We start from the raw sequence: 27,991 nt of genomic DNA, 5'->3' as shown, positions 1-27,991 counted from the left end.
TCCACAGGTAACATGGTAGAATGGTGTTTGCCCCAGGACATTGACCTGGAAGGTGTAGAGTTCAAATCCATGGCAAGTGGGTCCCACAGAATCCAGTCAGATTTTATGTGAGTATATGTGGGTTACGCTACTCCCTCCCATCCCCTTTAGTACTCACACTCTCCTTCTTTAGTTCAAAGCATTAAAAATGAAGGGTGCCGGTAAACATAGACTCCAAATTACCTTGTTATCAAATTAAGGTTCTTGGAGCTGAAGCAGTTTGTATCCATAACATCAGAAGCGTGCATCTGTTCTCCTGTGCGTGCTAATCTCTCTTCTGAAAAAATCTGAAATGTTACAGTCGCTGAGTCGGCTGTCCTTGGTGCTCAGTGAGAGCAAAGGTTGCTGGGGCTGCCAGCACATCATGGAGACCTTGCTCCCAGTCCATTTTGAGGCCATAATTAAAATACCAAATGCCTGTGTACATCAGTACCTTCCACTTCTGCTATTACTTGGAGCATCTGATGAGGCTGAGGGAGTGGAGAACAGCATCTTCTATGCCCCCCTCCCCATTTTAAAGTTTCTTTGGCCCTTCTGAGTATCTGCTTGTGTATCCCTTGCCATCTCTGTGCTTCTCTTCTCTTCCACTCCATTTCCATTGATTTTTGTTAAATGTTTGTCCCCAGTTATTTCCGGAAGGGGTTTTGCTTTGGGCTGGCCTGCTTTGCAAACATGCCTGTGGAGAGCGAGCTAGAGCGTGGTGCCCGCATGAAGTCGGTGGGGATTCTTTCTCCGTCATACACCCTGCTTTATAGATACATGCACTTTCTGGAGAATCAGGTCCGGTAAGTATTATGTGGGATTTGGGATTGGCAGATGGGGTTGGCTGTTTTGGCACCTGCATGGATGGATGCTGCCGGGTGTCATTCAGAAGGTAATTGTCCTTAATGTGTAATAAGGATATTGATATTTGCTATATTGCCAGATTATCATCTCGTCATGGGAAAGATAGAGACTGGGTGTTGCAGTATGGGATAGTGATGGAGGAAGGAAACTGAGCTGGTAATACAGAATGATTCATGGTCTAACACTTTACATTTTTCCTGTTTGCTACAGCATTGTTTGCCTTGAACAACTATGGGAACAAAATAATTGATTCCCCTCCCCTCCCAACACACACACTACCACCTTTAACACAACACTCTACCAGAAGTTCTTGAAAGATCCTTATAGCCAAGAGCAGGGTTTTGATCTCGCCCTTGACAACTGACTCTGATGTTTCTACACTGCAGTACTGTGTAGTGGAGATAATCAAGGAGGACCTGCAGGAAAACACTGCCTCCTTTGAACTGGTTTTAAACCAGGATCAGTCCTACCATATCTAGTACCTAAAGTCAGTGAGTAATTTACTTCACCCTGTCCCCAGTCTTTGGCTGCACTGACAGGCAGAGTTGCTGAGGGATACTAGTGCCATGATCTGTGACACCCAAACTTGTGCAGCAGTGGCACTTGGGGATGATTCATTGCCTAGAAGGCTGAGCTGGGAACAGGGGTGCTGGATGTGGAATCTGTGGATATCATAAACCTCTTTCATTCTGTTTCCAGACACCAGTTAGAGATGCCAGGACATTACTCCCACCTAGAAGCATTTTATGATGACAAGAAGGGGGTTCTCTCTGCTGGCAAGGGCAGCCTAACTTCTCAGCAACCTGTCCACTGGCTGCCATCCATCCACAGATACATGTACCCAGAGATGAAGGTGAGGAGAGTGCCAACTGTCTTGCACAAACATGCTCTTGACTGGTGTGCATGTGGCTAATTGGGGGTTAACAGCACTCTCTCCTGGGCAGCCTAATGGAGGTCTGCCTCCCACCGTGGGCTGAGCCCTGAGTTGTATCAGGCTGGATATGACAGACAGCAGCTCTGCACTGTTTGCGATGTGCTGATTTTCTCCCAGGAGTTTTGTGTCTGGTGTGGTGGGTGGTGCCAGTCTACATGTATCTGCATGTAGCCCCCATGTTTTCCGTCAGTGTTCAGCATCTTGCTGACCACTCCTGTTGTCTCTGAGCTGTTCTCTCTCCCTACCCTCAGATCACACACCCAGCTGGCTGTATGTCTCAGTTCATTAAGTTCTTTGGCGAGCAGATCCTCATCCTCTGGAAGTTTGCCCTGCTTCGCAAGCGCATTTTGATATTCTCACCACCACCAGTGGGAGTTGTTTGCTATCGAGGTATAGTTCTGTGGCCAGAAATCCCCTGCCTCTGCCCTCATGTGTCTCAAGAATGGTAACTCTTACATCTCTATACACGATGTAAGAAGCCTCCCAGCTGGAGGGGCAAGGGACTGATACTATGCAATTCCCCCAAACCATCAAAGCTACTCATAGACTGGCACCAGCCGAATCTTCTTTATTTCTGGGGTAGCTGAGGATGCTTTTTCCAACCTTTATAGCCCAAAGTTGTGAACCCAAACCCTGTTTCCAGGTGGCAGCACCAAACTATGTTGCCTGACCTTCATTTCATTATCAACGTCACTTGCAGAGAGGTGAGGCCTAAACAGTCCTGTAGGACTTTGTCAAAGTGGGTTTGAGCATGAGAACCTGTTATTCAGTGGGAGCATCAGTGACCATCCACCCTAGAGGAGGATGTTACTTTTGGTTCTGCCTGGATGGGAGAGTTCCATGACTCTAGAGATACTTCAGTGCCCATCAGATACCATTAGGGTAATAATTCTTGCCCAAAGAGAAATCTTTAGGGATCAGTGAGGAAGAATGGGCATGGTGAAGCGTAGCAAGAGGGAACACTGACATCTCATTATCCCTTTTTCTTGCCTGCAGTGTATTGCTGTTGTTGTCTTGCCAACGTCTCCCTGCCTGGTATTGGGGGAACTGTTCCAGAGTCCAAACCTTTCTTCTACGTGAATGTGGCAGACATAGAAATGTTGGAGACAGAAATGTCATACGTGGCCTGTAAGTACATGGAATCTTTTATTCCCCACAACAAGCAGCAATTTCTGGCACATCAGGAGAGGACTGACTTACATTTTTAACCTGAAGGAACTTGCACATAGTAAGGTGAAACTGTGTAATACGAAGGGAAGGGTTCTTTATGTTCAAGGAAGTGGTCATTTTGTGTCGTGGTCTCATCAGACAATTAAACAAGGACACCCTCCTGCAGGGAAAATGATACATTGGCACGAGAATCTTCTCTTCCTTGGGTTTTGGCAGGTACAACAGAAAAGATCTTTGAGGAGAAGCATGATCTCTATGATGTCTATGTGGATAACCAAAATGTGAAGACGCACCGTGAGCACCTGCAACCACTGCTGAAGATTAACAGTGCTGATAAGGAGAAATACCGACGGCTCAATGACCAGAGGTAATGGAAGGACCTGCTCACAAGTTGCGAGGGAGGAGCAGTGTGCTGTGGGGAGGGGACCAACACAGCACTCTTTGTGTTGCCTTGTCCATTTGCCAAACTTCTTGCTTTCTTATTTTGGTTCACCTCTAAGGCCCCTCTCTTACCAACATGGTGAGGATTGTTGATTGTGCAACACTGGGTTAGAGCCTCCAACCCAAATTGGAGCCCCATTGCATTGGGCACTGTATAAGTAAGCAGTAAGAGTCGCTCCATGTCAGTCTGCACAGGCACCAAGAAGGGGAAGTGACTTGCCCAGAGCTGTGCAACACAATAGTGGCAGTATTTGGAACAGAACTTGCATGGCCTTGCTCCCAGTCCAGTGCTGTCACCAGAAGACAATGCTGCCTTCTCAGTACTGGGGACAAAGGCACTGGGTTTGGTACTGTTATCTCTAGTAAGCGGACAAGGGATTTTCCATCATAATCACTCCTGCTGTTGCTGTATGTGTAACCTTACTTCCCTTCTCCCAGGCAGATGTTGCTATATTCTCAGGAGGTGGATGAGGACTGCAGCTCCTGTGAAGAGGACCTCTTCATCTTGTGAGTTGCTCTGACTTTGGGAATTCTTTTAAAGTGTGGTTTCACATTGACCATGCAGAAATAGTAGTGAGGTAAAAGTGGATGTCAGACTGTTTAATTATTGCCCTGGCTAGTAAGAAGTGCCTGGGCATTTCACTATAACTGCCCTGCATACCCCTCCGTGGACCTGAAAACCAAATTGGCCACTCTCCTTCTCATCACTTCTATTTCTGGAGGCTGATGTAACACCCTTAGTTTTGCTTAAGTTTCTGTAGGTGCTTGGAGGGGATGAAGTTCTTAAAACACAGGCTGGAAATGGAAAATGATACCTTTTCTTAAAATTTCTTGGGTTCTTTTCAGCCTAGAGTACCTGGCCATGCAGAGGAGGTTGTCTGCTTGGTCAGGATGACAGCATGCTGTCTGCAGAGAGTAGCACACTCTGATCCCTGGTTGGGGCATAATATTGTTTGTAGTTCAGTGAGGCTGCAGCAAATTAAGGTGATGCCTGTGTGGTTGCTGTGGTCTAGGAGATGGAGGAACTATATCTGGGTGGAAGTGTGTGAGAAAACTGCAAAACTAATGAGGCAAGACCCTGGCTCCTGGGGTCCTTTACCACATGTTCTTGCTTCCACTCTGTGATGTGAAAAAGTCAATTGCGTAAGGGAAAACTGGTTTCCTGAGCGAGGTGCATTGCCCTGCAAGCAGCCCCACACAGAACAGTGGGAACCTTACCACTGGAATCTCTGAAAATTAGACCAAGTCATAAAGAGGATACGTGGCAGGGATATGGCAGATGCACTGTCTCTGCATGGAGGTGCAGCAGGTGCTTGCCAGGTCATTTATCTCCTGCTCTGTTCAGTGGTTGGTATGGAAGATGAGTAATAGCTAGAAACTGGAACCTTAAGAACAGAAAATGGAGAACTCACTGGGGTCAGTGTAGTGGCTCAGTTCTTCACCCAGTTTCCCTTTGCTGTTCCCTCTGGGTCACCCTAAGGGGGTGTTAACAGATACTGCTGCTTTAATTCAGGGAGGAAATGCCTAGAATAAGTCAACTGGTCTGAAGCAATGGTCTCAAGTAAAAAGTTCAGTGCTGTTTCCCATTGTGGTAGGTACATCTCCAGCCCTGCAATATTTTGGTGTCACACAGGAAGTTGGGGATTGTGTTTTGTGAGTTAAATACAGTTCTCCAAGCTCTGGGGGCCGCAGAAAGCCTCACTCTTGTGATTTCTTCAATCCTGTGCTGTTTTCTCCATTGACTGTATTCTGCAGATTTTTCATGGAGCAGAACAATCGGATATTTCAGACGCTGATGGAGGTGTCAGCCAGCCAGGACAAGACCTTGACCGCTGACCATGCCCGGGGCATGGGTCTGGACCCCCAGGGGGACCGGAGCTTCCTAATGGACCTGCTAGAAGTGTATGGCATTGATGTGATGCTAGTCATCGATAACCCCTGCTGTACTTAGACTGAGGGTGGCAGAGATGGGAGCAGAGATGGCTTTTTAAAGACTACAGGACATTGCGTAAGAGCATCACTGGAACTCGGCAGAGCCACTGGAAGGATCTCCTTTTATTTAATAACTTTATACAAGGAAGTATTTATAATTTTAAACAAAATGTGATTTTATTTTCCTTTTGCCAGAAGTGACTGCTCAAGGTTTGGTTTTGTTTTTCCTGGTATCTATAGGACCAGTGGCCTCTTCACCAACCCTCACAGTTGCCGGTGTGGACATCTGAGGGCTGGAAATTTCAGGAAAGCACTTTCTTTTGTGGGGACCAATGTGAAATGATGCATATTTGAGCCTTCAGGACTTGTCTGTGGAGAATACCCCCTCCAGGGGAGTATCCCATAGTCAGCACGGGATCTGGTGCCCCAGTGTCTTGAATCTTCTGTCCCACTATGCTTCTCATTGGGGACCAGTCAGTTAATCATGCAGAATTACACTTCTTACCCCCTATCACCTGGCTGTTTCAGCAGCTGAGTTAGGATAAAACGAGTATCGCCAGCTGTGGCAAAAGTAAGTGGTTAAGAGTATAGCTATGCTACAGGATCAAGTGATCATCTCAGAATCTGGACTGGCAGGGCGGGGCATGGGTTCAAGTGCTGGACATAAAGAGGTGGAGTAATCTGGAGCTGACCCTTCCCATATCATGGCTGCAGGGAAGGGACAGTCTCTTTGCCTAAAGATTTACTTTAACCCCTTTGTGTTAGTTGCATGGATCCTGTTTTGGTTAAATGTTTCAAACTGGACAGTCTTCTGCCAGCCCCAAATAGTGACCAATATCCCAAAGGCACCTGGCACGTATGTTCTGCATGGCAGGGCTGGCTTGTTTGAGGGAAACTTGGCTCTGACTAGGGTAGTCAGTCCTTCACCCCTAACAGATGAGTGCAGAACTTGGGGAGGGGGGGGGGTTCTGCTGCTTAGACCAGCTCCCTCTCATTGTGCCATGGGTTTGCTTCAGCTTGTGCTTGCCCTGTCTTGTCACTCATCCCTCCGCTTGAACATTCAGTAAGTGGGTTCTTTGTCAGGCAGCTGTCCGCATATAGCAAGAGGGTGTACTTGTCTGTCAGTGTGCTGTGTACTGGGTTTCAGCCATGGTGCAAGGCTGATTCTGTTGTTCTCTGGCAGCTTTGAGTCCTCTTCTGGTTCACATGCCTGAGGGAGAGATGTACATGTGGGAGACTAGGGGCCAAATCTTCCTGCCCTCTACCTCCTGTGCACAAGGATTGCAGCTCTTAAATTACAGGAAAGGGCTGGATATAGTTTGTGTGGGACCATACGGCCCCTCATGAAAGGCTTGCCCCTGAGCAGGATAGGGTCACTGCCCTCCATTTGCCAGACTTGAATGTGTTTCACTCTGAGCCAATGGCATAACTTGCTGCTTTGCAGCACACATTCTTATAAGCCCTAAACCTGCTCGCATGCAAGCTGAGCCAATGACTTGTCAGTTTACCTGTGTACGTGAAGCCAGGTATGCAATGTACTCGTCTACCTTGCTTAAACTAGGGCCATGGTAGTCATGGGGATGGGGCCTTTTTTTCCTATGACGGACATCAGCAGCTGGGCTATCTTGCAAGCTGTAGTCGAGTGGGCTGGCTGTACAACGACTGTGGAAATGTTACCCGATTGCTGGCAAATGGAGTGGACACTTCATTCCATTCCTCCTAACTGTGGGCCAAAGTTGGGCCTGAACTCCCTACATTTTGTTCAACTCTTTTTTTTTTTTTCTTCTTTTTTTTTTTTTTCTTTTTGACTGACTTCTCTGCACTCCCTTACCAGTTTCAGCATTGGTTTCACCCGTGGTAATTTGGAAGTGAGAGACGGGCACATCCCACCTTCCTGTGAGGGCTGTCTCCAGCAGATGTCTGCTTCTGTTTGGGACTCAGAAGTTGCTTTCCCTTTTTTCTTCATGCCGGGCAGATTAAGGATTAGGTTTGAGGAAGAGGGGAAATGACCCAGCACATGTAAGACAAGTCCTCACAGTACTGACTGGGTTGCTTTTCACAAGTATAAATAGCACTTTATATCCTCTGTGCAGTGTGCTACCCCTTGGTAGAGTCTTTTGTCTGCTTTTCCCAAGGCTTTGAATATTCTCTTATAGGAGAACACTTGTACTATCCCTGTTCCTGCATCTGTATAGCATTAATCTTTACAAGGCTAGATTTGGGGAAAAAAAAGACTGAAACGAGAAACTGGAACTGAGCTAGATGTAATTAAAGAGTCCTTTTTTCTTTTTTTTAGAGGGTGGTTCTGTCCTGAGTTGACCTTTGATGTAGAACTGACCCATGCATTTCATAATTTTATGTCTATCCTGACCGTATGCCTCATTTATAACCATCCTCATGGAGGCACTTCTGCAAGGAGATATCACAGAAACAAGTTGGAATTGTAACTCATTTTTGGATACAGACATAATGCAATTGAAAATCTCATTAATTTCTCCTGCTATTTTACTTGTCTCTTGCTCTGGCCAGCTGTTAAGGGCTCTCTGCTCCTGCCCCCCAAAGCCTGGTTCTACTGTTAACTTGAGCAGGAGCAGGTCTTTAATTTGTATTTTACGGATTTTACTGCCCTCTGCAATCTGAGTCTTTCTAACAAGTTGCTGGGCAGTAGCAGGGCAGTGTGTGTTCATGAGCTGTCAGGATGTTGGTTCTATCAGACAGTACTGCTAAAATGGACTGAGAAGAGCCTGCTGAAATGATGATTTCACATCTATTTACTTGCCTCCAATAACCTCCACTTTTCAGCAGCTATTAGTGGGGCCATTAGACTTCCAAGATACCAAGAAGTGTGGGTGCTGGAACAAGTGGATGATAAATGTAAGTCTGCTGCTGTTCCATCCCAGCTGGACAAGTACAGCCACTGCTGCCTTTGTAATTTGAATTTCTTCTCTTAAAAGGCAGCCACTGCAGCAGGTTAGAGGTATTTACACAGGAGGGGCTCTTCGTTGTGCCCTACTGTCTCTATTAACTGCGTGGGCAAGGGGGTAGGAGGAGATTGCTACCCAATATCAAGCTGTGCCATGACTTACCTGCTTTTGCCTCCCTGAGAAGCATACATATAGCATCTTTGCAGAGCTGTTGTTGCTTTTACCAACACTAGGGCAATGTGATAGCTTGATCTGATAAGATCTGCTTAGCAGGCTCATTTTGGCTTCTGACCTTAAATACAGCGCACTGTAGCATATGTTCCTTTTGTATGTCAAAGGCAATAGGACTAACCTCTCTCCTGAACATAAAGTCTACCCTGGAGAATGCAGCTAATACCTCCTCTTCTTGTTCTGTCAATTTATTTGTAAAATCACTGCAGCTAAAGGAACACTGCTGGAGGGAGAGGAAGGGAGAACAGTAAGCTGATCAGTTTGACTATTTTGACTGATAAAAAAGGATATGGTGAAGAGTCTTCTCCCTCTTTCATTTGAAATACTTTGCCTTTAAAGCAGTGCCTTTTAGGTTTTAATGTGATGGTGGCTATGATGTAATTGTACAGTAGATATAATATTACTCCCTCACTGCAGAGAGGTTGTAATACCTGGAGTGATTTAATGCAGTGCCCTCTCCCTCAATGTTGTAATGTCTCTAAACAATCACACTCTCTAACCACCCTGCTTCAGCAGCACCTATTCATGTCTGAGCTCAGAGGAGAGAGCAATGGCTTTTACTGCTAAATAACATAGTTCTACAGCAGCTTCCTAAATTTATTGTTGGCTCTGAACATGTACGTGAGAACTGGTTTCTCATTATTTTCCCTCCCACTCAGCTACAATGCGGGCTTCACCCTTGCAGCGAGGGAGTGGAACATAATTAAATTTTTCAAGACTTACGTGAAGAATAGGACTTTCTTAGTATTAAACCAACTCTGGTAGATTATGATCTACTCCAAACTTGCTTAAACCAGTAAACATTTTTCACTGACTTATTGGCTTTGGGCAAGGCCTCTAGAGAGGGCAATTGTAGGTAAGCCTAGGAAACCTGCCCTAGCTAATAGGTGTCACCTGTCTGTGTCCACCTGTCATGAGCTTTAGCACAAATATTGGGTAAAGAGGCATTTTTACTGAACTACTGGTCTCTGCATTTATCTCTAAGACCTGCTGAGAGTACCACTCCCTTCCAGACCATGGTGAAGGAGCTGCTTTCTGAGCCTGCTGGAATGGAGGGGTTACTACTGAAAGAAACACCTTTTTTCCTTTTGCCAGTGTTTGGAAGGGGCAGAGCAGTATTCACAAGAGTGTGAGAGTAATAAGACTTTTACTTCCTTTAAAAAGGAAACAACGTTCTACAGTCCACTTCAAACAAATCAGTCCACTGTGTTCTGCAAAGCCCTTACACTCTGCCAGTAAAGAGCTGGGAAAGGGAACAGACTCCCGGTTGTCGCATTGCTCCTGTTGTACACAGCTCTATTGTTTCTTACATTTCAAGTAGCCCTCTTTGCATAGCTTGATGGTGCTTCCTCTATTTTTTTGGATCAAGAATAATTTATATGGCCAAGACTGGGCTGAGATGACAGTGGAATAGAGGCCCTCTTCATCTCTTACAGTCTGCTGTAGATGTACTATTTGCTCTACCAGGGCAGGTGTGGTTTGTAAAACAGCAGGTCAGTAGTACTCCACCAGTTGCAGCTGTCTGATTCGAACTGTGCACGCTAACCCTACCTCTCCCACACTTGCTGTTGCTTCAGAGATTCTGGTAGCTCATTGTCCTTTCCCAGCCAACGGTCTTGTGACAGCAGGAAGGGATAATGCTGCTGTTTTGTGAGCTGGACTGGAATGTACTGATGCTTCTTTTTAGGGTGATGCCCTGGCTTTACAACAGTAGAATCTGGATTGCGGGCTCTGTTGACCAGAACCTGCCATCCAGCTGGAAACATTAAAATACACTGTGTATTAGGTTCGTCCCTCTGAGGACATGCAATGCTTTCCTATATTATAGGTCCCATCTTTGTAATGAGCCATGTACATTTTAATAATAGCAGGTGAAATCCTTATTGCACTGAAGGCAGTGGGATGCATCAGTGGAGCCAAAATATCATTCCGCAGACCTATCTTATGAGTTTACACTCTGAAAAGAACATGCACACTTCTCTCCTACCCGAAACAAACAAAAGAACGGTGCTGCTTATCTATCACAGGTAGATGGATCCAGTCACTGCAGTAGCTAAGCACCTTGCTAGCTTGAATGTATGCATCCTCAAAACACTCCTGTGAGGTAGAGTGCTGTTACCACAGTTCACATGGGGTAGGAGGGAAGAGCAGAAGCCTGGAGTCACTTGGATTTGCCTGCATTCAATTTTTCCCAGCATAATGATGTGTTCTTAGGAGCATGAAAAAAATTGTCCCCTACCTGGAAGAGCTGTACCCCCATATTGAAAAAGCCTTTGGCACAGCTTAATCCATTCAGGAAGCTTCATGTGTACCAGCATACATGCTCTCAGCTCTACAGCTGTGCCAGCAACCCCTTTTAAGTGTAGACAAGCTCAAAAGTCTAAGGTCATACAGGAATGGTGGCAGAACATGGAGCTGAACTTGACTCTTCTGAATTACTACCCTAAAGAACAGAGGGCCATCTTGACACGCTGCCTCGTGTATTCTCACTAACCAGGTAGCTGCTACCTTACCAAAGTTGAAAAAGGTTTTATTATTTTTGGCTGTTTTTTTCATACTCACTGGAGCGTTGACCTGCAGCCATCCATTGTGTGTGCCTGCTGCTGCAGCAGGAGAGGCTGTGCTGCTGACCCTAGGAAGGCAGGTGCTCTTTACCCTAGCATAACTGAACTGGAAGCTAGTTCCCATGGCAGCCAGGTCTTCTCACTCACAGAGCTGCAAAGGAGCACTCTGCATTTATGCCTTGACTAGTTAAAGCGACAGTTTTCTCTCAGTGGGAAGAACAGCACTAGCTTCACAACCCAGAGTTGTTCCCATAGGACTGACCCCATCTGATGATGGAGCCAAGAGAAGCTTGCTTACTAAAACTTGGTTTGGTTTTGTTCCATTTGTTTTTACTATTAAAGCTCACATTTTAACAGCCCTGTTGTCTCTGCCCCTCAGTCTAATTCTTCTATGTTAGTTCCCAGTGCAAATGGCAATGCAAGCTTCAGCACACCTCAGTAGGTTGACTGAGCAAAGCCCCCCAAAAGCTGGCTCTACCCTCCCTTCCTCAACCTAGCTTGGGGCAAGTTGATGATTTCAATGTAGGTCTGAAGTGCCCCTGTTAAAATAAGTCGAGTGGGACTAAAGCCTGCATATTCCTTTCTACTCTTGTTGTGTCTACATATGCTATTAGTGCACAATAAACTCTGGCACATATTGCACTGGAGTTAAGTATTCCTGGGCACCATGTTTGACCCTGTTCTTGGGACCATAGCACGCTGAGCTGGGTTGGAGCAGCCTGGGGCAGCTCCAACCCAGCTCAGTGTGCTGCAGAGGGTTTGGCCGGGGCATGAGGGTCCTCCACGGTGGGGCTAGGTGGCAGGCAGCCCCTGTGCTGGAGCACCCTTGTACCCTGGCCAACCCTATCAGCATCTACACATGCAGTGCTGCAGAGTAAGAAAACTCCACAGTAGGATAGTACTTGTATTTACAAGTTCTATCTTGCTGTGGAGTTAGTTAGTTTACTCCATCCTAATAGCACTGCACGTGGAGACATTTACTGTGGAGCTAATTAGGTAACTGCAATAAATGTCTCATGTAGATGTGCCCATGGAGGTAGCAGTGCTAAACTGGATAATTATATGCTCACTACTGCCCCCATTCTTTTGACCAATGGAGAATAACACAAATCAGCCCCTTCCACCAATCTAAAAAGCACAAGCCCTCCTGCCTGAGGGCCTGCAGGCTGGTGGTAAACAGTGTTGTCCTGTTGTTTGGGGGGAAGCACAGCACCAACTGTTCTCTTAACTTATAATTTCTTTTTCCTTGCATGTTCTTCACCTGAGACCAGAAATTACTTTTTTTCTCCCCTCCTTTGGCCCATCTTTTTTTAAGGTTGAGCACACAGGCTGCTGCAGAGGCATTGGAGATGGCTCAGCACAGCCAAAGTTAGAAGGAAGCAACTGGGCCAATGCACCTGCAAAGGACATGTGATCTAATACAACAAGAAGGCCAATGGATTCATTGTAGACCACTGCAAACTTAACAGGAATGCTTCAGCCTGAGTAGAAACAGCAACCACATCCAAAATACATGAGGACAGAGTTTGCTCAGTGCATGGTGCTAAGCAAACCAGAATCAAGCAAGTTGATGGCTGAATTAAGAAAAGTACAGAGACAGTTGTTGCGAGTCAAAGCCATCTCTTTACAGTGACAAGCTTTAACAGTGAAAAAATCTCCGAGAAACAAAAGCATTAGGGGCTAGAGCTCTCTCGTGGAAGTGACAGCTCTCTACGGAAAGATTAGGGTATTTTAAGTTAGGAACAAAAGTAACAGGGTAAGGATATGTATAGAATAAGGAATGTGATAAAACTGTCTTTTGATGCCTCTTATGCTACTATAAAAACCAAGAGCATTACTTAGTGAAAAGCAATGCATCTAAAACCAGATCAAAGGAATTATTTATACAACTGCTGAATATTTTTTTGAAGTAAACAGTTTGATAAGACAAAAAAATAAGTATCTCCACATTAAAAACGTGCCTTCACCAATTGCTCATGGATCCAATATGCGGTTGGGTTAGCAGTTGAATAAGAATGAAGCAGTCATCCCCTGGATGAAAAGGACCCTTGAAGCAAGAGGGTTTTACATATGGGTTTTACTGTGCATCTTAAAACACTAGCTAGAATAAAATTGCAAGGGATATCAGTGCTTGCACTTAATTCAGCTTATGCTCTTATCTCCCTCCCTCCTGATACAGGAAGGCTCAAGTACAGGCACACTGCTGACAAAAAGATGGGAATTTAGACTAAAATGAACCACTTATCTGCTATGGCAATACCTGCACTTTGTAAACTCCCCTCCTACTATCCCAGCAGTAGCATCATGTTCAAAACATTTCCTAGAGCCCAGATTTTTTGGATCTGAACAAGGTAAGATAGCCCCAACACTCTCAAACAGGGATGACTGCATTTTCCATTTCACTTTAATGAAGACTGGCAGTATAACTAGCATCTGCCTGCAGTGCTGTTAAATGGAACAATGTTGTCTTTAGACAAAAGAAGATGCCACTGAGTTGATGTGCGTTTCTGAGTCCAATGTGCAGTTTTACTTTCCTTGTTACTTGTCAGTTAGCAGCTCTCACCAAAGCTGCTGATACCTGACATGTAAACATGCCAGTTAACTCAGGACTCAGGCTGAGTTCTTTGGGGGAGGGTACTCGGGAGACTGTAGATTTGATGACTTGGGTGAATGCCCCTCACTTCACCGCTGCCTGCAGCACCTGCTCCCTCCTTTGGGGGTCGCAGAAGAATCGGAGTTTCCGAGGTAACAACTTCACCTCCACAGGCATGGCTTCATACTCCTCGCTGTCTAAGCCGAAGAAGCCTTCTGTGCCCTGCCAAAAATCACAAGGTAGCTCGGAGTTGGTGACTGAGCAATAGTCACTACAACGCTCTAACTAGTGCCTGAGCCCAGTTATGTTTCTTAACAGGCTACAATTGGAGTAACTGCTGGATCTTCAGCTGCCTGTCTCCCCAGCACAAACAGAACTGTACTGGTTGCACCTAAACAGATTAGCAGACTGCTGCAGATTACCTCACTTAATAACTAATTGGCAGTAATTAAATGCTAGGTAGCTTTAAAGGCCTGCAATGCTTATATTTAAGGGTTCTAATTTCCATGGAATTACACAGAACAGTGAGGTGGTGTTTTCTTGGCCTGACCTGGTGGTAACAAGCTAAAATAGTTGCATAATAGCCATGATTGCTATGCCACAGGCACCTCTTTATACTGGTTTTGTCGTATCAATCCCCACTGCTATGGCACAGCTAGCAAAACTCTTGACTAGGAAGTCATCAATCAGGCCCGGAAGTGGCTCCTCAACCTCCAGGCCAGAATAAACTGATGCAGCCAAGTGAATAATCCCACTGTTTTTATATAGTCACACATGTAAAATCACCCAGCATTAAGGCTTAGGCATCAGAACAGTGCACATGTACCTTCTGTAACCTAATCAGGGGCCTGCCTTAGTTACTCAAGTCCTCAGCAACAGGTGAGGTGCAAAGAGTATTTTGTTAACAGACTCCACATTTGTGGCTCAACTATATCCAGCCCAGAGCCCTAGTGCTTTTGCATATTTTCAAGTCACAGACTTCATTGACACTGGAGCCACATGAGAACTGGGATGCTGCCTAATGAAAACATTCAGCATTCAACTAGCAGTTTAGGGGAGGACTTCAGAACAGAGTCAATTGCCCAAAAGTTTCTCTACTCCAAAAGCCCCATGTTCCATAAGTAATATTAAGAGTCCTAAAAAAAGATTACAAGTATCTGAAGACAAGGATGACCTATTACAGACATCATCTCCATGTGAACACAGGGCTCAGTTCTTTTGATGGGCTGTCTCAGGATGTTAAAGCCACACATATATATCCAGCCTGCCATATTTCTAGGAGGCAACTAAAAACTAATCCTGCTCAAGCAGGACTGATTTTTTTCCTTTCCTCCCTTAACAACCTTTTTCCACTGGGAATGCCACACACTGTTCCAGAGTCTTGGGATTTACGTTTATCACAGATACTTCACCTCTTAGGTAAGCCTCTATCACAGCCTGCACAGGTCTCCATAACCCTACACTTCTGTTCTCCATTGTCTAACTCCCAGCAGTGCTCCTCTCAGTTAGCGATCTAAAAATAGACTTCAGTATCCAGAGTCCAGTTAGCCGAGGTCATGGGTATGCACCAAGCTCCGTGCCTGGGCAGGAAATCATATTTTCCTTTTCCACTGGGAGAAGGGACAGGAGGGGGCTTCACTCTACCCTGGGTTCTCGATCAACCACAAGAAATGCTGAACTCAGGATTCCATCCATACTCTCCTGGCTGACTCACTCCATTGGACATGGCCAATTTCCTACACAGTGAGGACGGCAAGATCACCTATGATGGAAATCAGGGTTTCTCTGGTCTCACCTCCGGAAGCTTTAAGATGCATTTGCTGGCTTGGAGACACAGACTTCCTTCTGGACACATCTGGGGGTCAAGCATCTTTTGACTTCTGTTTGAACCCAAAAAGAGATAAAGATTAGCTTTCCTAGCAGATGCACTCATGGGTAGAGACATAGGTGCTTGGTAGGCTTACTACCTCCCTAAAAAGAGCAAGTGAGGGAACATTTGTCATAGTTAGTGTGAGGGAGGGTTCATGCTCAGAGTTAGATGTTGCTTCTTCATGACTGCCAATATGCCTTGAGCAGGCCCAGTTTATTGTTGCTCTTGGTCTTGCTGAGAAGTCTGCCCACTCTGCCATCCAAGCAGATGGTTTTGTCCATTGACGAGCAGGGCTGGATCACTTCTACAATGTATAAGTTCTGTCTTCTCACGTAATGCCAGACCCCCAACAATTAATTGGTGGCCTCCCCAGCCCTGTTGCCCCTCCAAACTCAGTAAATATTTGATTGGAAAAATTAAGCTAGTTCACTTGTACTGTATTTTTAAGTCAGAGTTTGACAGAAGCTCCTTCAGTTTCAGCATGAGTCCAATGAAAATTAAAGGTTGCCTTATTAGCATCTCGTGTGGAAGGCCAAAGCCCATGGTTTTATGTCTGAAAGAAAATGGTTACCTTTATAAACTATATCAGTTTCTCTAGGGGACAGTGAGATTCCCATTACCTGTGCACTTCAATATTAGATGTATTTATTTTGGTACTGTTCCAGATGTAGGAAAGGACTCTGATGCCTATTTTTTTCCAGCGAGAGAAAAACAAAGCCAAGTGACTAGTTTCGGAAGTCTGGGGCACAGTGGGGACTTGAACCTGTCACCCAAGTAGTGTCCTTTCCACTGGATCATCTCTTAAGTTACAAAACAATGCTCTAATATGGTCAGGCTCTTTGCAGTGTTAATTCACCAAGGGTGATAGTCATCCTGATACAGAAAGCCAACTTGAGTTCCTCACTTACAGCCTTGCTACAAGACTTAAATGGCACCTCGGCCTTTTGCTAGCCCTCTACACAAGAACACATGGGCCCCGTCCCACATGACGGTCATTATGCCTCTGTTCCCACACGCAACAGTCAGGTAGGTAAGCAGAACAGTACACAGGCCCAGGATTATCAAGCAGCAGAGCAGAACACTCTATTCCACCAGAAAACCATGGATCTACAGAACCAGTAGAGATGACACATCATCATCTGCCCGTAAACATTTATGGGGCTCAGAAAGCTATAACGGGCTGGTAAGAAGCGGGTATTCAAAGACCTTCCTTGCTGCTCAGCATCACTCAGCAGAACATGGCGTCAGCAAAGCCTCAAACATAACGGCTGTGTACCTATGGGAATAGTGCTCTTAAGAATAAGCACCATCAAGCCACAGAGCACTGGGAATGAGAGAAAGTGACCAGAAATCAGGGCTAACGATAAACAGTCCAGGGAGAAAAGCTAACAAAAGAGGGGCAGCTAAGGATACAAGGACCGCAGAGGGGGGGGGGGGGGTGTCATTATATATACACATATACACACACATCTATATCTAGATATAAATAGATATAAAGATTAATGAGCAATTGCATGGAAGTAGTGTCCTCCTAGCAGTATAATTATATATTATTGGCAGCACACGCTGCTGACAGTGCTTTACAAGCAGTAAGGCATACTGCCTTCTAGAAAAAATCTACCACCTAAGGCTGTGGACCTCACTAATGTATCCATAGAGGCGGACTCCTCTGTCCACTAAGGGCCCTAGGGAAGTAAACGTGGCCCTACAGGGAGCAAGGACAGCTGCCAGCCTCAGGATCAAGGAAGACAAGACAGAAACAGGACACGGAGCAGAAAGGGTGGAAAGGGAGGAGGTCAGAGAATCAGACAGACATAAAAGAGGACAAATACATCCCTAGAGATCCAACCCGAGGGCCAGAAATGGGCTCAATTTCACTCAGCTTCTTACACTCATGTAAAGAGAGGAGAGAGAGAGAGAGACAAAACAAAAGCAAAACAAGAACAAAAATACCTAATAACAGCACAAGTTGCCAAGTATGCCCCACCATATATTCTAACTCTGAAAATACAAGCAACTATAACCCACAGCACCACCTGCTGTAACACAGCACTATACAACAGGGGATGTGCCTTTCTTACCCCAGGTGGTGACCATGCACATGCCATGAAGTGACAGCCCACACTGTTCAATCCAGTGCTCAAGCTGGAGTGTGGGGTAGGAAGTTACTGATGGCTACAAGGCCATCTCTCTCACCTCTCCTTTCTCCCTACCCAGCAGCAATATGAAGGTTTGGTGCACTTTAAAATTCATGGCATGACTCTTGAACTCCACTGGCTCTTATCCTCTAGCCCTTCCTTCTGGTTCCGAAGTGGCCACTCCAAACTGGCCCCAAATCCCGGTCTCCCACAAAGATTGCACAGAAGGGCCGCACTATCAATCACCTCCACACCTGCCTGTACACAATATTGCTGAAAATATCCTCCTCAATGCAGAGCTGCTGGCTATGTAAAGCAGAACAGAACCCTGTCACACCATCTCACACAGATGTTCTTGAAGACAAGCTCCTCTGCTTGGGACACTGTGACAGAGACTCTGCAATGGAAATGGCTTTGGAGAATTTCCTTCAGGTGACATTTAATGGCAGCTCTCCCATCCAAGCAGTTGGCTTGGTTCATGTCTACCTTGTAGGAGCAGCCTTTTCAAATGTCTTCTCTTTCAAGGGCTGGGCAGTTTCCTTCTTTCATTTTCTGAGACTAAACTAAAAAGACATGATTCTTTGAAGCTGCTGGAGCTGCAGATTTCTGTTGCTGCTGCTAATTAGCTCCAGCCAGTAGCATAAGTATTGCATATTATTGTACTGGTGACTGAATGTGAATGAGAGGCCTCTCCCTTTGGAATCCAGCTAATTCTCTCTCACCTCTCTGATACCCTGGACATCTTAACCAACACAGACTGCTTAGAAAGACAGGGTCCTTTTGCTGCTGATGGTAACAGTAGCAACATCCTTTCCTTCTACAGGTCTTTCAAGCACAGATCCAAACTCAGTGACCTACAGTCAACGCAGCTGATGTGCCTTACACAGCAACACCTGATCAGTTATGTGCTTGTAGGTTGGCAGATTTTGTTCCTGTTGAGATAAGGTGGCATGCTCAAATAAGGTGCCTGCTGCTATTAATATTGTAAACAAGATGTAGATGTGCAGTTACCAAAGGGCATCTAAAAGCTACTTATAACATTTCCAAACTTTTCCATTTGGCTTCACTAGAGGGGGCCCTAGGGCTGGAGAACACCAGCAGCAGCTGAAAAGCCAGCTGTTAGGAATGGGGGAAAAGTATTTAAAAAAAAAACCAAAAAAAAAATAAAAATAATTAAAAAAAAAAAAAAAAAATCAGACATTTCAGGTCCCTTCACTTCAATGAAAATGCAGTATTACTTGGTAACAGGGTCACTTGCAGGAAACAATCTCTGATCAGCATCTAACATGTCTTAATGGCTTATTTGCAGATCAGGAGAAATGAGTACAACCTCCAGAGTGCCCCACATGATGCAGGTGGTAGGTAATGGGTAAGAAGGCTGTGAGCCTGGGACCACCCTCCCTCCCCTAGAACTTCCTTCTCTGCCCTGGTCAGTCCACACCACACCACACCATCCCCCTTAAAAATGTACTACTATCCAAAGGTCTTTCCAGCTCAGTCTTCTCCATTTCAGTCCACACAGCTTGATGTTGACATAAGGTGACCATAAGAACATCTGGGACACTGCTGCTCCCCATCCCTGGTCAGTGGCACTGCTGCAGGCAGTGGCAGAGGCCAGCAGGGTGCATCATGCTGCTCCGTCTCCCCACCAGACTACACCCTGCACCCCTGTGATTCTTGGACTCTCATTTTAATTTTGACCAACTGGCCAGGACTGGACTTCAAAATCCGGGACTACACTGGCCAAACTGGGACCTATGGTCACCCTATGCTTACAGCATATACCACAGAGAAACCAAGAACATAGAATTAGTTGTGTGACCAATTTAAAATATCTTACATCTTAAGGTGGCCTTCCAATACTCACCCTCTGTTTATGAAATTTCCCTTGCTAACTGTATCTGGTTCAATGCAAATATTCATGAAGTCTTCTGTGTGCTATGGAAAAGATTTAGAATCCAAATGGTTACTGTGGGTCATACATGCCATGCAGCAGTACATTCAAGAAACCCTGCACAGAAAGAGCCTGTTCCCCCATCCCAAACTGTCCCTCACAGAAGACGTGGCTGATTGGTTGGTTGGCTGGGGTTTTTTTTGAGAAATAAAAAGATTTTTTTTTAATTTACAGAGACAGTGTCAAGTTAAAACCAATATCTTAAATTCTCCCATACCAAATAGCACTATTAAGCAAGAAAGTTAAGTATTATTATTCTAATATTTACACTGTTGGTCTTTTTTTTGTATTTTTCCCAACTGCTATGGAGAACAAAAATAGACCATTCATTTTTACTTTTGTGCACACCATCAGTTCTTAGTCAATATGTATTGGATTCAGTATGTGTTAGAATTAAAAATAACATATTTCATTTATTCCTTGGCTTTGTAAAAACACAGATTTAAGTTCAAACTTTACCACGCACGCTCTCTAAACTCCTAGCTCAGCTGAATGCTGGCCTTAAGTGTCTTATCTGTTACATACCTTTAAGACTGGTCTACACAAAAGATTTTGCAAATAAAGCAAAACTAAAGCTTTTCAAAACTGGTTGACGTAATCATTTTACACTGGCAGATGTTCTAAGGTAGATGCAGTCCTACTAACAAAAATACATTTACTAGTATAGCATATTTTAGTATTTTACCTCTCCAAGGTGCATCTATACTAGGAGGATTTCTAACATATGTATATGTGACAAATCTTTCTGAATATGGGTCAGATCTATGTCAAGTGAGGAAGGGAGAGAGGAATAACACTTGTTACTCATGGGTCACATCTACAGATTGTGAAGCTACACGGTGGATTCCAAAGGATCACTGTCTAGATGGGTGGTCATAAGACTTGATACATGAAGGTGCTCAGGGTTCCTAGGATGAGACTGTGGTTATGTGAGCTGTTCTGTTCTAACTGTGCTGGTGACCAGAGGTGGCTATATGCCCCTCCACCTCCCACTTAATAAAGCGCCATTATTTATTGTTGCTGCTTTGAAATGAAGTAAAGGAATAAAGAGGTGACCCCAAGCACTGGATTGTGCTAGTGGAACACTAAAGTTCCCATTAATATACTTAAGATCACTGGTCTCAAACCAGTCCAGTTCAGCAGTGACTAAAGCTGTTGCTAACTGCAGTTCTCAGCATATGGATGTCCCCACCACAAGACCATCATAACAGCTGGCATAGACTAATCTCTGTCCTGTGGAAGGTCAGCGCAGGGGATGAAAGGGTGTACCATGTTGCATTGTTTGTCTTTAGTCCTACAGAGCTAGAACTTTGGCCCAGCACTTACCATCAGAAGTAATGACCAAAATCTACCCAGAAAGCTTTCACAGTAATGAAATCACACCAGCCATGGAGAGTTTTAGGGACATGAACAGCTGTGTAAGCGTGCCAAGGAGACTAACAGGGACAGCTTATTTGATTTGCCCCTCCAAAAATAAAAAAAAATAAAAAAAATCACCAGTTCCTACCCTCTTTAAATTAAAATGGCTGCTGTCCTTATTTCAGTGCCAACACTTTTTAGTCCTTCACTCTGCAGTCAGTAGAGAGAAAAAGATGACATTTCAGGCAGACACCCAGGCTCACTGCCTCACTTCAGCAACAGTAAAAAAAATACCTCCACTCTCCCACCACAGGGCAAGGAGAGGAAGCTCTTCTCAGGGGGACTTTTTTCTGCTCTGAAATCCTAAAGCTTGAATCTGGTTTGTGAAAGCTCCCTGTAATACCTGCTTTTCCCTGTCTGCCCAACTTGGGTCTTGCAATCCAGTCTCAAATGTCCCCCAGAATCTGTACAATGACCTGTAAAACCAGCCCACCCTTGAACCCCTCTGTGGGCTGATGCTCCTGCAGGCATTGCATACAGCACAAAAGATGGGAGCTCAACGAGAAAGGAATGTCTTGGCCTAGAAGGGAACGCTCAGAATTTAAACTGTGCTCTCACCGTCAGATCAAGCTGCCTGTTCCGAGTCGTGATGGAGAGTTCAATGGTGGACAGCTTCATTTCTTCCCAGGCCTCATGAGCTGCCTCTTGGGGGACTTCTGAGAATCCAGAAAGGAAGAGATCATTAAGCAAAAAGTAAAGTACACAGACCAGTGTTCTACTTCTGTGAAGCATAAAAGATCTGTGTCAGCTAAAACCACTTCAACTCACTATTTCCACAAGCTCTATTTCTTTCATATTTCTGAATCTACAGTGGGATAGGGGGATGTTGTGAGGGCCAAGTAAAGTTTGTGCAGTAATCAATCAAATTATCACCCACGCTGCATTTAAGTCCTAAAAACAGTCCCACAGACTGACAGGTCTCCTGAACTTTTATTATAGGAGCATTTACAAGCCTATAGAGGGAATGCTGCTAAAGCTGTGACATTCAGGTGCAGTACAGATGTCTTATGGGAACTCTCTAACCCAGCCAGAACCCCCAAGGTTCACAACCAAACTATTTGGTCTTCCTTCTAAGTTGTCTCATCTAGTCGAGATCTGAATGGGCTATATCACTATGGAGCAAACAGGATACACAGAGATGCTCTGTTCCTTTATGCACACACATGATTAAGTAGGAATAACCAAGAGAGTAGCATCACTGTAGTGAGTATGACAGGGCCTTTGGGATGCCAACCACAGGAAAAGAGCAGCAACCATGAACAAAGCCTTGGACAAAGTTTATATATTGCAGCTGATATTCAAGTATAAAAATGTGCACACAGGATCTCATCCATTAGCCTCTCCACAAAATGGCCTTATCAGTGTACACTGCACTTCTGAACAGAGCCTGTCTCAATATCTATACCCACATACCTTTTGCAGGCCGTGACCAGTATTGCAGAAGTCTTCTGTAAATCCTCACATATAAAGGGGCTCTGGGCAGCTTGTCTTCTGACTCTTCTGGAGGTCTCTCAGTTGGACCCAAATACATGAGAGAGGCCTGATGCTTCTGAGGCCATTTCTGGGATTTACAAAAAAAAGAAGGAAAAAAACCCAGCCTTCTGTAGTGTAACAATCTGTTTATTCTGGCTGAGGGACTGGGAGGGGTCATCTACAACCCTCTAAGAGTAAAAATCCCACTACCTGCTCATCCCACTTTTAAGGCTCCCCAGCCTTTAGATTCCCTTATGGGAGATGATGTTCTCCCAGCTGGTACGGACAATGAAGGCTCCACAGCCAATTAAGCTGATATTTAAATTAAACACACTCCAGAAACTCATCCAGTAGCCTACACGCACACAGTATTCATCTATTCTTCTAGGCATAAGACTATATTAGGGCTTGCAAGTCATAAGCTTTGTTTGAATCTTAGACCATACATTATTGAGCCAGATTCCTCTACACGGTTGAACACAAGGGAAAGATTCCAGTACAACTTGCTTATATTAACGAGACAAAATCAGGCTTGCATAGGAAAAGTAGCACATGCACGACAACTGTAAGCACAGGACAAGCAGGGCCCTGAGTTTAGACTCTCTTTCAAATTACCACAATGTCTCCAACACTAATGATACTCTTGCATGCTTCATAGTCCTCAGCCATCTTTTTAGAAGGAAGTGTAATGCTCTTTTACACATCAAATAGTAAGCTCTTTGCCCTTCCCACTGCACTTAATTATGGCCACCCCATTTCAAAAGGGCATAGAAAATGGCAAAAGGCAAAGACAGACTTTAAAAAGTGGAGAGATTTCAGATGAATATAAAACAACTCGTGGCATTGAAAAGGTCAGTCAGACTCTTTTAGCTATATTAAAAGAAGGAAAAAGGGGCCCTTCAGGATATTATATGATGAATAGATGTTAAGCATAAGGGATAACCAGCCTATGGATCCCCATCGATTATTATTGCGGCAAAAAATGGAACAATAATGGTGTTTTCAGGTTAGTTATTTATATGAATGAGATGAAAATCCTTAGTTACATGGGGTAGGATACAGACGTATACAGTTACCAATACTCATTTTCAGGATAGAAAAGCCAACCACTATGTTCATAAGACATTTCCCATGTGCCATGCTATGACCTGTCAGTCAGTGATCAGGGCATTAACACCCCTCTGAATTATCCCGTGCTGGCCGCTGCCATAGATTAGGAGGAGAGGGGCAGTGGGGGGGCACTATAAGACTTAACCACTGTGGTGGTTCTTGTGTGTTCTGACTACATTCACACAAAGCTTGGTCGGTGTGCCAACAGTAAAAGTGATCAGATAAGGAGTGAGAGCGGAAGTGCAGAACCTTTAATGCAGGTCAAATTTTAAAACTTCATAAAGTTCCCTTAAGCATCAGAAAACTTTAAAGGTGAGACACAAACAATTAACCTTCATGTTTATTTTATTATACATGGACGCCTGCAACTGTCTGATTATCAACATTCACATGCAGTCTAATTATAGACACATCTTCCATCAGATGAATAAATCAGAGGAAAATATTATCATCAGAAAACCCGGAGCAAGACTGCATTGGAGAAAGGAGGCTGAGCACCCTCTCATGGCAATCGTCTGCCCCACAGTCTCTCCCTACCTTCACAAGTGGTTATTAGTCCCCCTAGCAATTTTGAATATTCTTCAGCAGCTCCTCAGACAAGGTGCTATAATAATGAGAACACACACACACACACTCCCCTCTCAAATGTGTGGGTTTCTAGGTGGTTCAGTAAACTGCTACATATGCAAACAGTTTACTGTACTTCACAAAATACATACGCTGCCTTTCTCCACCCTTCCCTGTTGCATAAGGTTCCCCTTTTCTTCTTTAGTTACCTATGGAGGCAGTAATACTTTACCTTGAGTGTACTGAAAAGGTGAGCTGCTTTGGTTTTCAGAGGCCCAAGGTACCAGTATCTAAAGAAAAAAATACAGGATTTATGAGAAACTTATGGGTGTGTTGGGATTGTGCAAAATCTTTCCTGGTGCAATGTATACCAGCATGCATAGACCTGATATCCGCTGAGGTTCATTCTTTCCTGTATTCCTAAACTTCAGAATACAAGAAAAATGAATTTTGTACATTGAAACTGTTCTCGGCTCATTTGCACACAACAATTAGAACTACCAGCTGCTGTCCTTTTGAAACCCCTTCTCCAAGCCTTAAGGTAGTTGTTCTATGAGGCAGTTCTTCTGAGGTAGTAGACCCATGTCCACCCCCTAAGGTAGTTATTTTATGTCCTGTATTCCTTTACTTCCCATGCACCCAACACCTGAAGGACTGATCAGCACTATTTCCCTTCAACAGCCTGGGAAATAAATGGTTTCTGCTCTGCAGCTACGTCATCAGATATGCAGGACCTTTTGATGCAAACAATTACGCATAAAATGTTCATCTGGAGCCAACCCAGCATTTATTAGTTCAGTGATCAGAAGACAGTCATCAAAAAGTATATTCTGTGACACTTTTGGCAGGAATTGAAGGACATCTCTATTGAGCCTGAAGTTCTTTTCTGGAGTTGGGCTACATAGGCTGTGTGTGTTTGTTTTTTGGCAACTGACTCCCAATGTGCAATTTCACTATACAGGGAAAGTTTCTTCCTACTGGCTTAGCTGTGGATGAACATCCAGAACTGAGCACCATAAGGAAAGTGAAAAGTTAATATCTGCAAAAACATCAGAACTGAAAATAAAATGCTAATTTCATGCGACAGGAAACACCATAACATTTTATATTCTAACCTATTTACTGCTATGGGCTAGGTCTGGGTTTAATGCCAAAAATGAACAGATAGGAAAGTGCCAAAGCTCAAGAAGAACTTCACTGATAAGAGTTGGGATGTGAAGAATATAAAGAGATATTTAAAAAGGCACAACTATAAGAAACACTCTATTCTTTACTTGCTAACTTTAACTCCTGTGTCTCGATAAGATCCCCATCTTAGCCCAGTCACTGCAAACACAGGCTGTTCCTTTTCTCCCTGTAAAGAAAAACAAAGTGCAAAGTTTACATCTTCTTGTCTTTTTCTGCAAACACAAGTCAGTCATTCCTGCAAAGGCAGCTGATTTATGGTCAGTCTCAGAAATGGAATTTCCCAACAAGGGTGTGCGCCATGACAGCAGGCAATAAGGGCCGAGCAAAACACAAAGAGTATATTTCCCCGATTACTCCCAACAGAGAGGAAAGAACTGAAGGTTTCTAGCAGGTTGAATGTGACTGCAGACCCAGCAAGGGCCACTGCACTTTGTGGATACAGTTAGGCTAAAACAAAGAGTGCTGTACACTACTGCTAAGCACCAGCCATGCAGGCAGCCATCTGCTTGCAGAACAGAAATCAGAAAAGAAAAGGTGCTCAAAAAGTGGAACTGGCATGGTCAGAAGGTGTCTAATCTCAGATTTTCCAGGATGGTAGGCTGTAAATTCCAATATATATGCAAGATAGAATTTAAATCATCTCAGCATGTAAATCACCTCACCAGTGCTGTTATTACTCTATTACTCCTGACATAACACTATTTGCAGGTTTTGCATTCATCTAGTACTTTCAGCCTCACAAGACTTCTAGACATTCAAACATTTCTTCCAGCTTACAACATCCAAATTCACTGCATGGAACCCATTTAGAGGACAAATGGCATGATTGCCTCTAAAACTACTCATGTCAGAAGCAGAGTCATGACTTCACTGCCCAAAAAGGAATAGTTCTTGTTACCTTACAGGATGCCCGGTAACTAATGAGAGTGGATTGGATAGAAATACACAAGAAATGAGCAGAAAAGTGTTGGGGATACTGTTCCCACCAAAAAGCATGAGTGGTACGTGCTCTTTACCTTGATCTGCAGTATGTCAAGTGGAACTGTCTCGCCCTTCAGAATGGCAAGTGTAGCATTAGTGATGTACCTAAAAAAACATAACAAAACAAAAAGCCAGGGGGCCTGCTTTGTGCTAGACTCTGCACTAACAGAGTGGAAAACAGATGCCACACCAAAGCTCTTACAATCTAAATTATGTCTCATTTTCTTATAGATTCGAAGCAAATGGAGGCAGCGGCAGTAAGTGACAAAGCCCATGTCTTAACAGATGGAGGAAGAGACAGATGCCAGAGAATGGAAAGATGTTTCCAGCTTGTCTGAGAAAGATCTCTGTCCCAATTAGTTTTGAAGATCATATACCTTGTGCATTCCCGTCTGCTTTTGAAGCAGACTTCTGAAGATTCCAACTCCAAATTTCTTTTCCTCTTGGCAAGCAGAAAATAAGCCTGGGGGGGGTGGGCAGGAGTGATCCAAGCCTAAGCACAGGTGTACATTAGTGCTGCTTCTACACTGCATCAGTGCATTCATCTGCCTAGGAAAGCAAGCACTACGCAGATTTACAGACACCAGGCGGAGCGGAACCCAACCAACTAAGGTTCCCTGGTACAGAAAGCAAGACAGCGACTTTTGAGAAACTAAGGGAGAGATCTAAAGAAATGTCGCTCACAGACAGTATCAAGTGACTGAGATTCAAAGTACTTTATTACATTAAATGAATCTATTCTATGCTGTTTTATCCTTGCACATATACCCATTGCCTCAGCTCATCCTAACTCAGCTTTCACGCTGATGCTGTTACTAGCTACTTGTTTCCCCATGGTTCATTTTAAGGGGACACATAGACTTAAAAGTGTTGCAACTAAACTGTTCCATTTCCTAAATAAGTCTGTATTAGCTAGTCAGAGATGTTTAAGATGAATTTCCTCCATAAGTTACCAATTAAGAACTGCATTGAAGATTGTGTGCATCTGCTGTGTTATTAGAATCAACAACCCACTTGGAGTCTAGTCTAGTACCCAAGGAATTCAGCAGGGGTCTTCGCACAAGCTTCAGTGCGAAGGAATCCACGAATCAGGAAGCAGGAATCTGTCCCCTTCTCACTCTTCATTATGGCTTGTGCAAGAGAAAATCATGCTCAATTCTGCATGTAGGAGTGAAGAGCCAATGCCCACATATTTCTATTTTAAAATGTTACTATTGTGATTCTTAAGTCAGTTTTTGTTATGGATGTGGGTTGTTGAATCTGTTCACTGATGGTCATTTCAACTTTCCAAATATGTTGTATTCCCTACTTATACAATTCATTACCCACAAACAATGAATTATTTTGGACTGAATTATTTTTAGTCTTCAAAGCCCAAACATGAACTATTATTTTAATCCTAATTGCTGTTTACAGCCTTGTCAATCTTGTTGAGTTTCAAAGCACTCTGGGAATTTTCATGAAGGACGGTATACCAGTTGGCTTGTGGGCTTTATGATGGATACTAGCTTGGAAAGCAAATGAGTCACCATGGGTGACAGGTGCCTCCCAAGTCTGGGGGGCAGCAGTGGGGCAGGACCAAGGGGGGGTCCCCCAGTGTGCCAGTGGCAGAGCCAA

At 44.3% G+C, this 27,991-nt stretch overlaps 2 protein-coding genes across 9 annotated transcripts in view; one reads left to right on the top strand and one right to left on the bottom strand.

The window, feature by feature from the left end:
• Positions 1-8: 8 nt before the first annotated feature.
• On the top strand, positions 9-27,991 carry KIAA1147 (KIAA1147 ortholog). Its single transcript, XM_025213477.1, has 9 exons — positions 9-107; positions 666-824; positions 1,585-1,738; positions 2,071-2,209; positions 2,816-2,947; positions 3,206-3,356; positions 3,869-3,937; positions 5,186-5,438; positions 26,606-27,991. The coding sequence occupies exons 1-8, from the start codon at positions 13-15 to the stop codon at positions 5,379-5,381; spliced, it is 1,095 nt and encodes a 364-aa protein (XP_025069262.1). The 5' UTR covers positions 9-12; the 3' UTR covers positions 5,382-5,438; positions 26,606-27,991.
• AGK (acylglycerol kinase) overlaps positions 5,527-27,991 on the bottom strand; it is a 48,443-nt gene continuing 25,978 nt past the window's right edge. For 7 of the 8 annotated variants that reach the window (XM_025213470.1, XM_025213476.1, XM_025213474.1 and 4 more), the window contains 8 exons: positions 26,410-26,479; positions 25,480-25,559; positions 24,438-24,495; positions 22,469-22,616; positions 21,614-21,711; positions 19,550-19,620; positions 15,470-15,554; positions 5,527-6,572 (listed from right to left, as the gene is read on the bottom strand). In XM_025213470.1, the coding sequence (XP_025069255.1) occupies positions 6,423-6,572; positions 15,470-15,554; positions 19,550-19,620; positions 21,614-21,711; positions 22,469-22,616; positions 24,438-24,495; positions 25,480-25,559; positions 26,410-26,479 (760 nt within the window). In that variant the 3' untranslated portion in view covers positions 5,527-6,422. Of the gene's footprint in view, positions 6,573-12,026; positions 13,897-15,469; positions 15,555-19,549; positions 19,621-21,613; positions 21,712-22,468; positions 22,617-24,437; positions 24,496-25,479; positions 25,560-26,409; positions 26,480-27,991 lie in introns of those variants that run through there. The other variant, XM_006031798.3, reaches the window with a different exon arrangement.

The sequence above is a fragment of the Alligator sinensis genome, unplaced genomic scaffold (assembly GCF_000455745.1).
Source record: "Alligator sinensis unplaced genomic scaffold, ASM45574v1 scaffold585_1, whole genome shotgun sequence".
NCBI classification, from domain to species: Eukaryota; Metazoa; Chordata; order Crocodylia; family Alligatoridae; genus Alligator; species Alligator sinensis.
The sequence above is the reverse complement of the archived record's forward strand: the minus strand, read 5'-3'. Positions and strand labels throughout refer to the sequence as shown.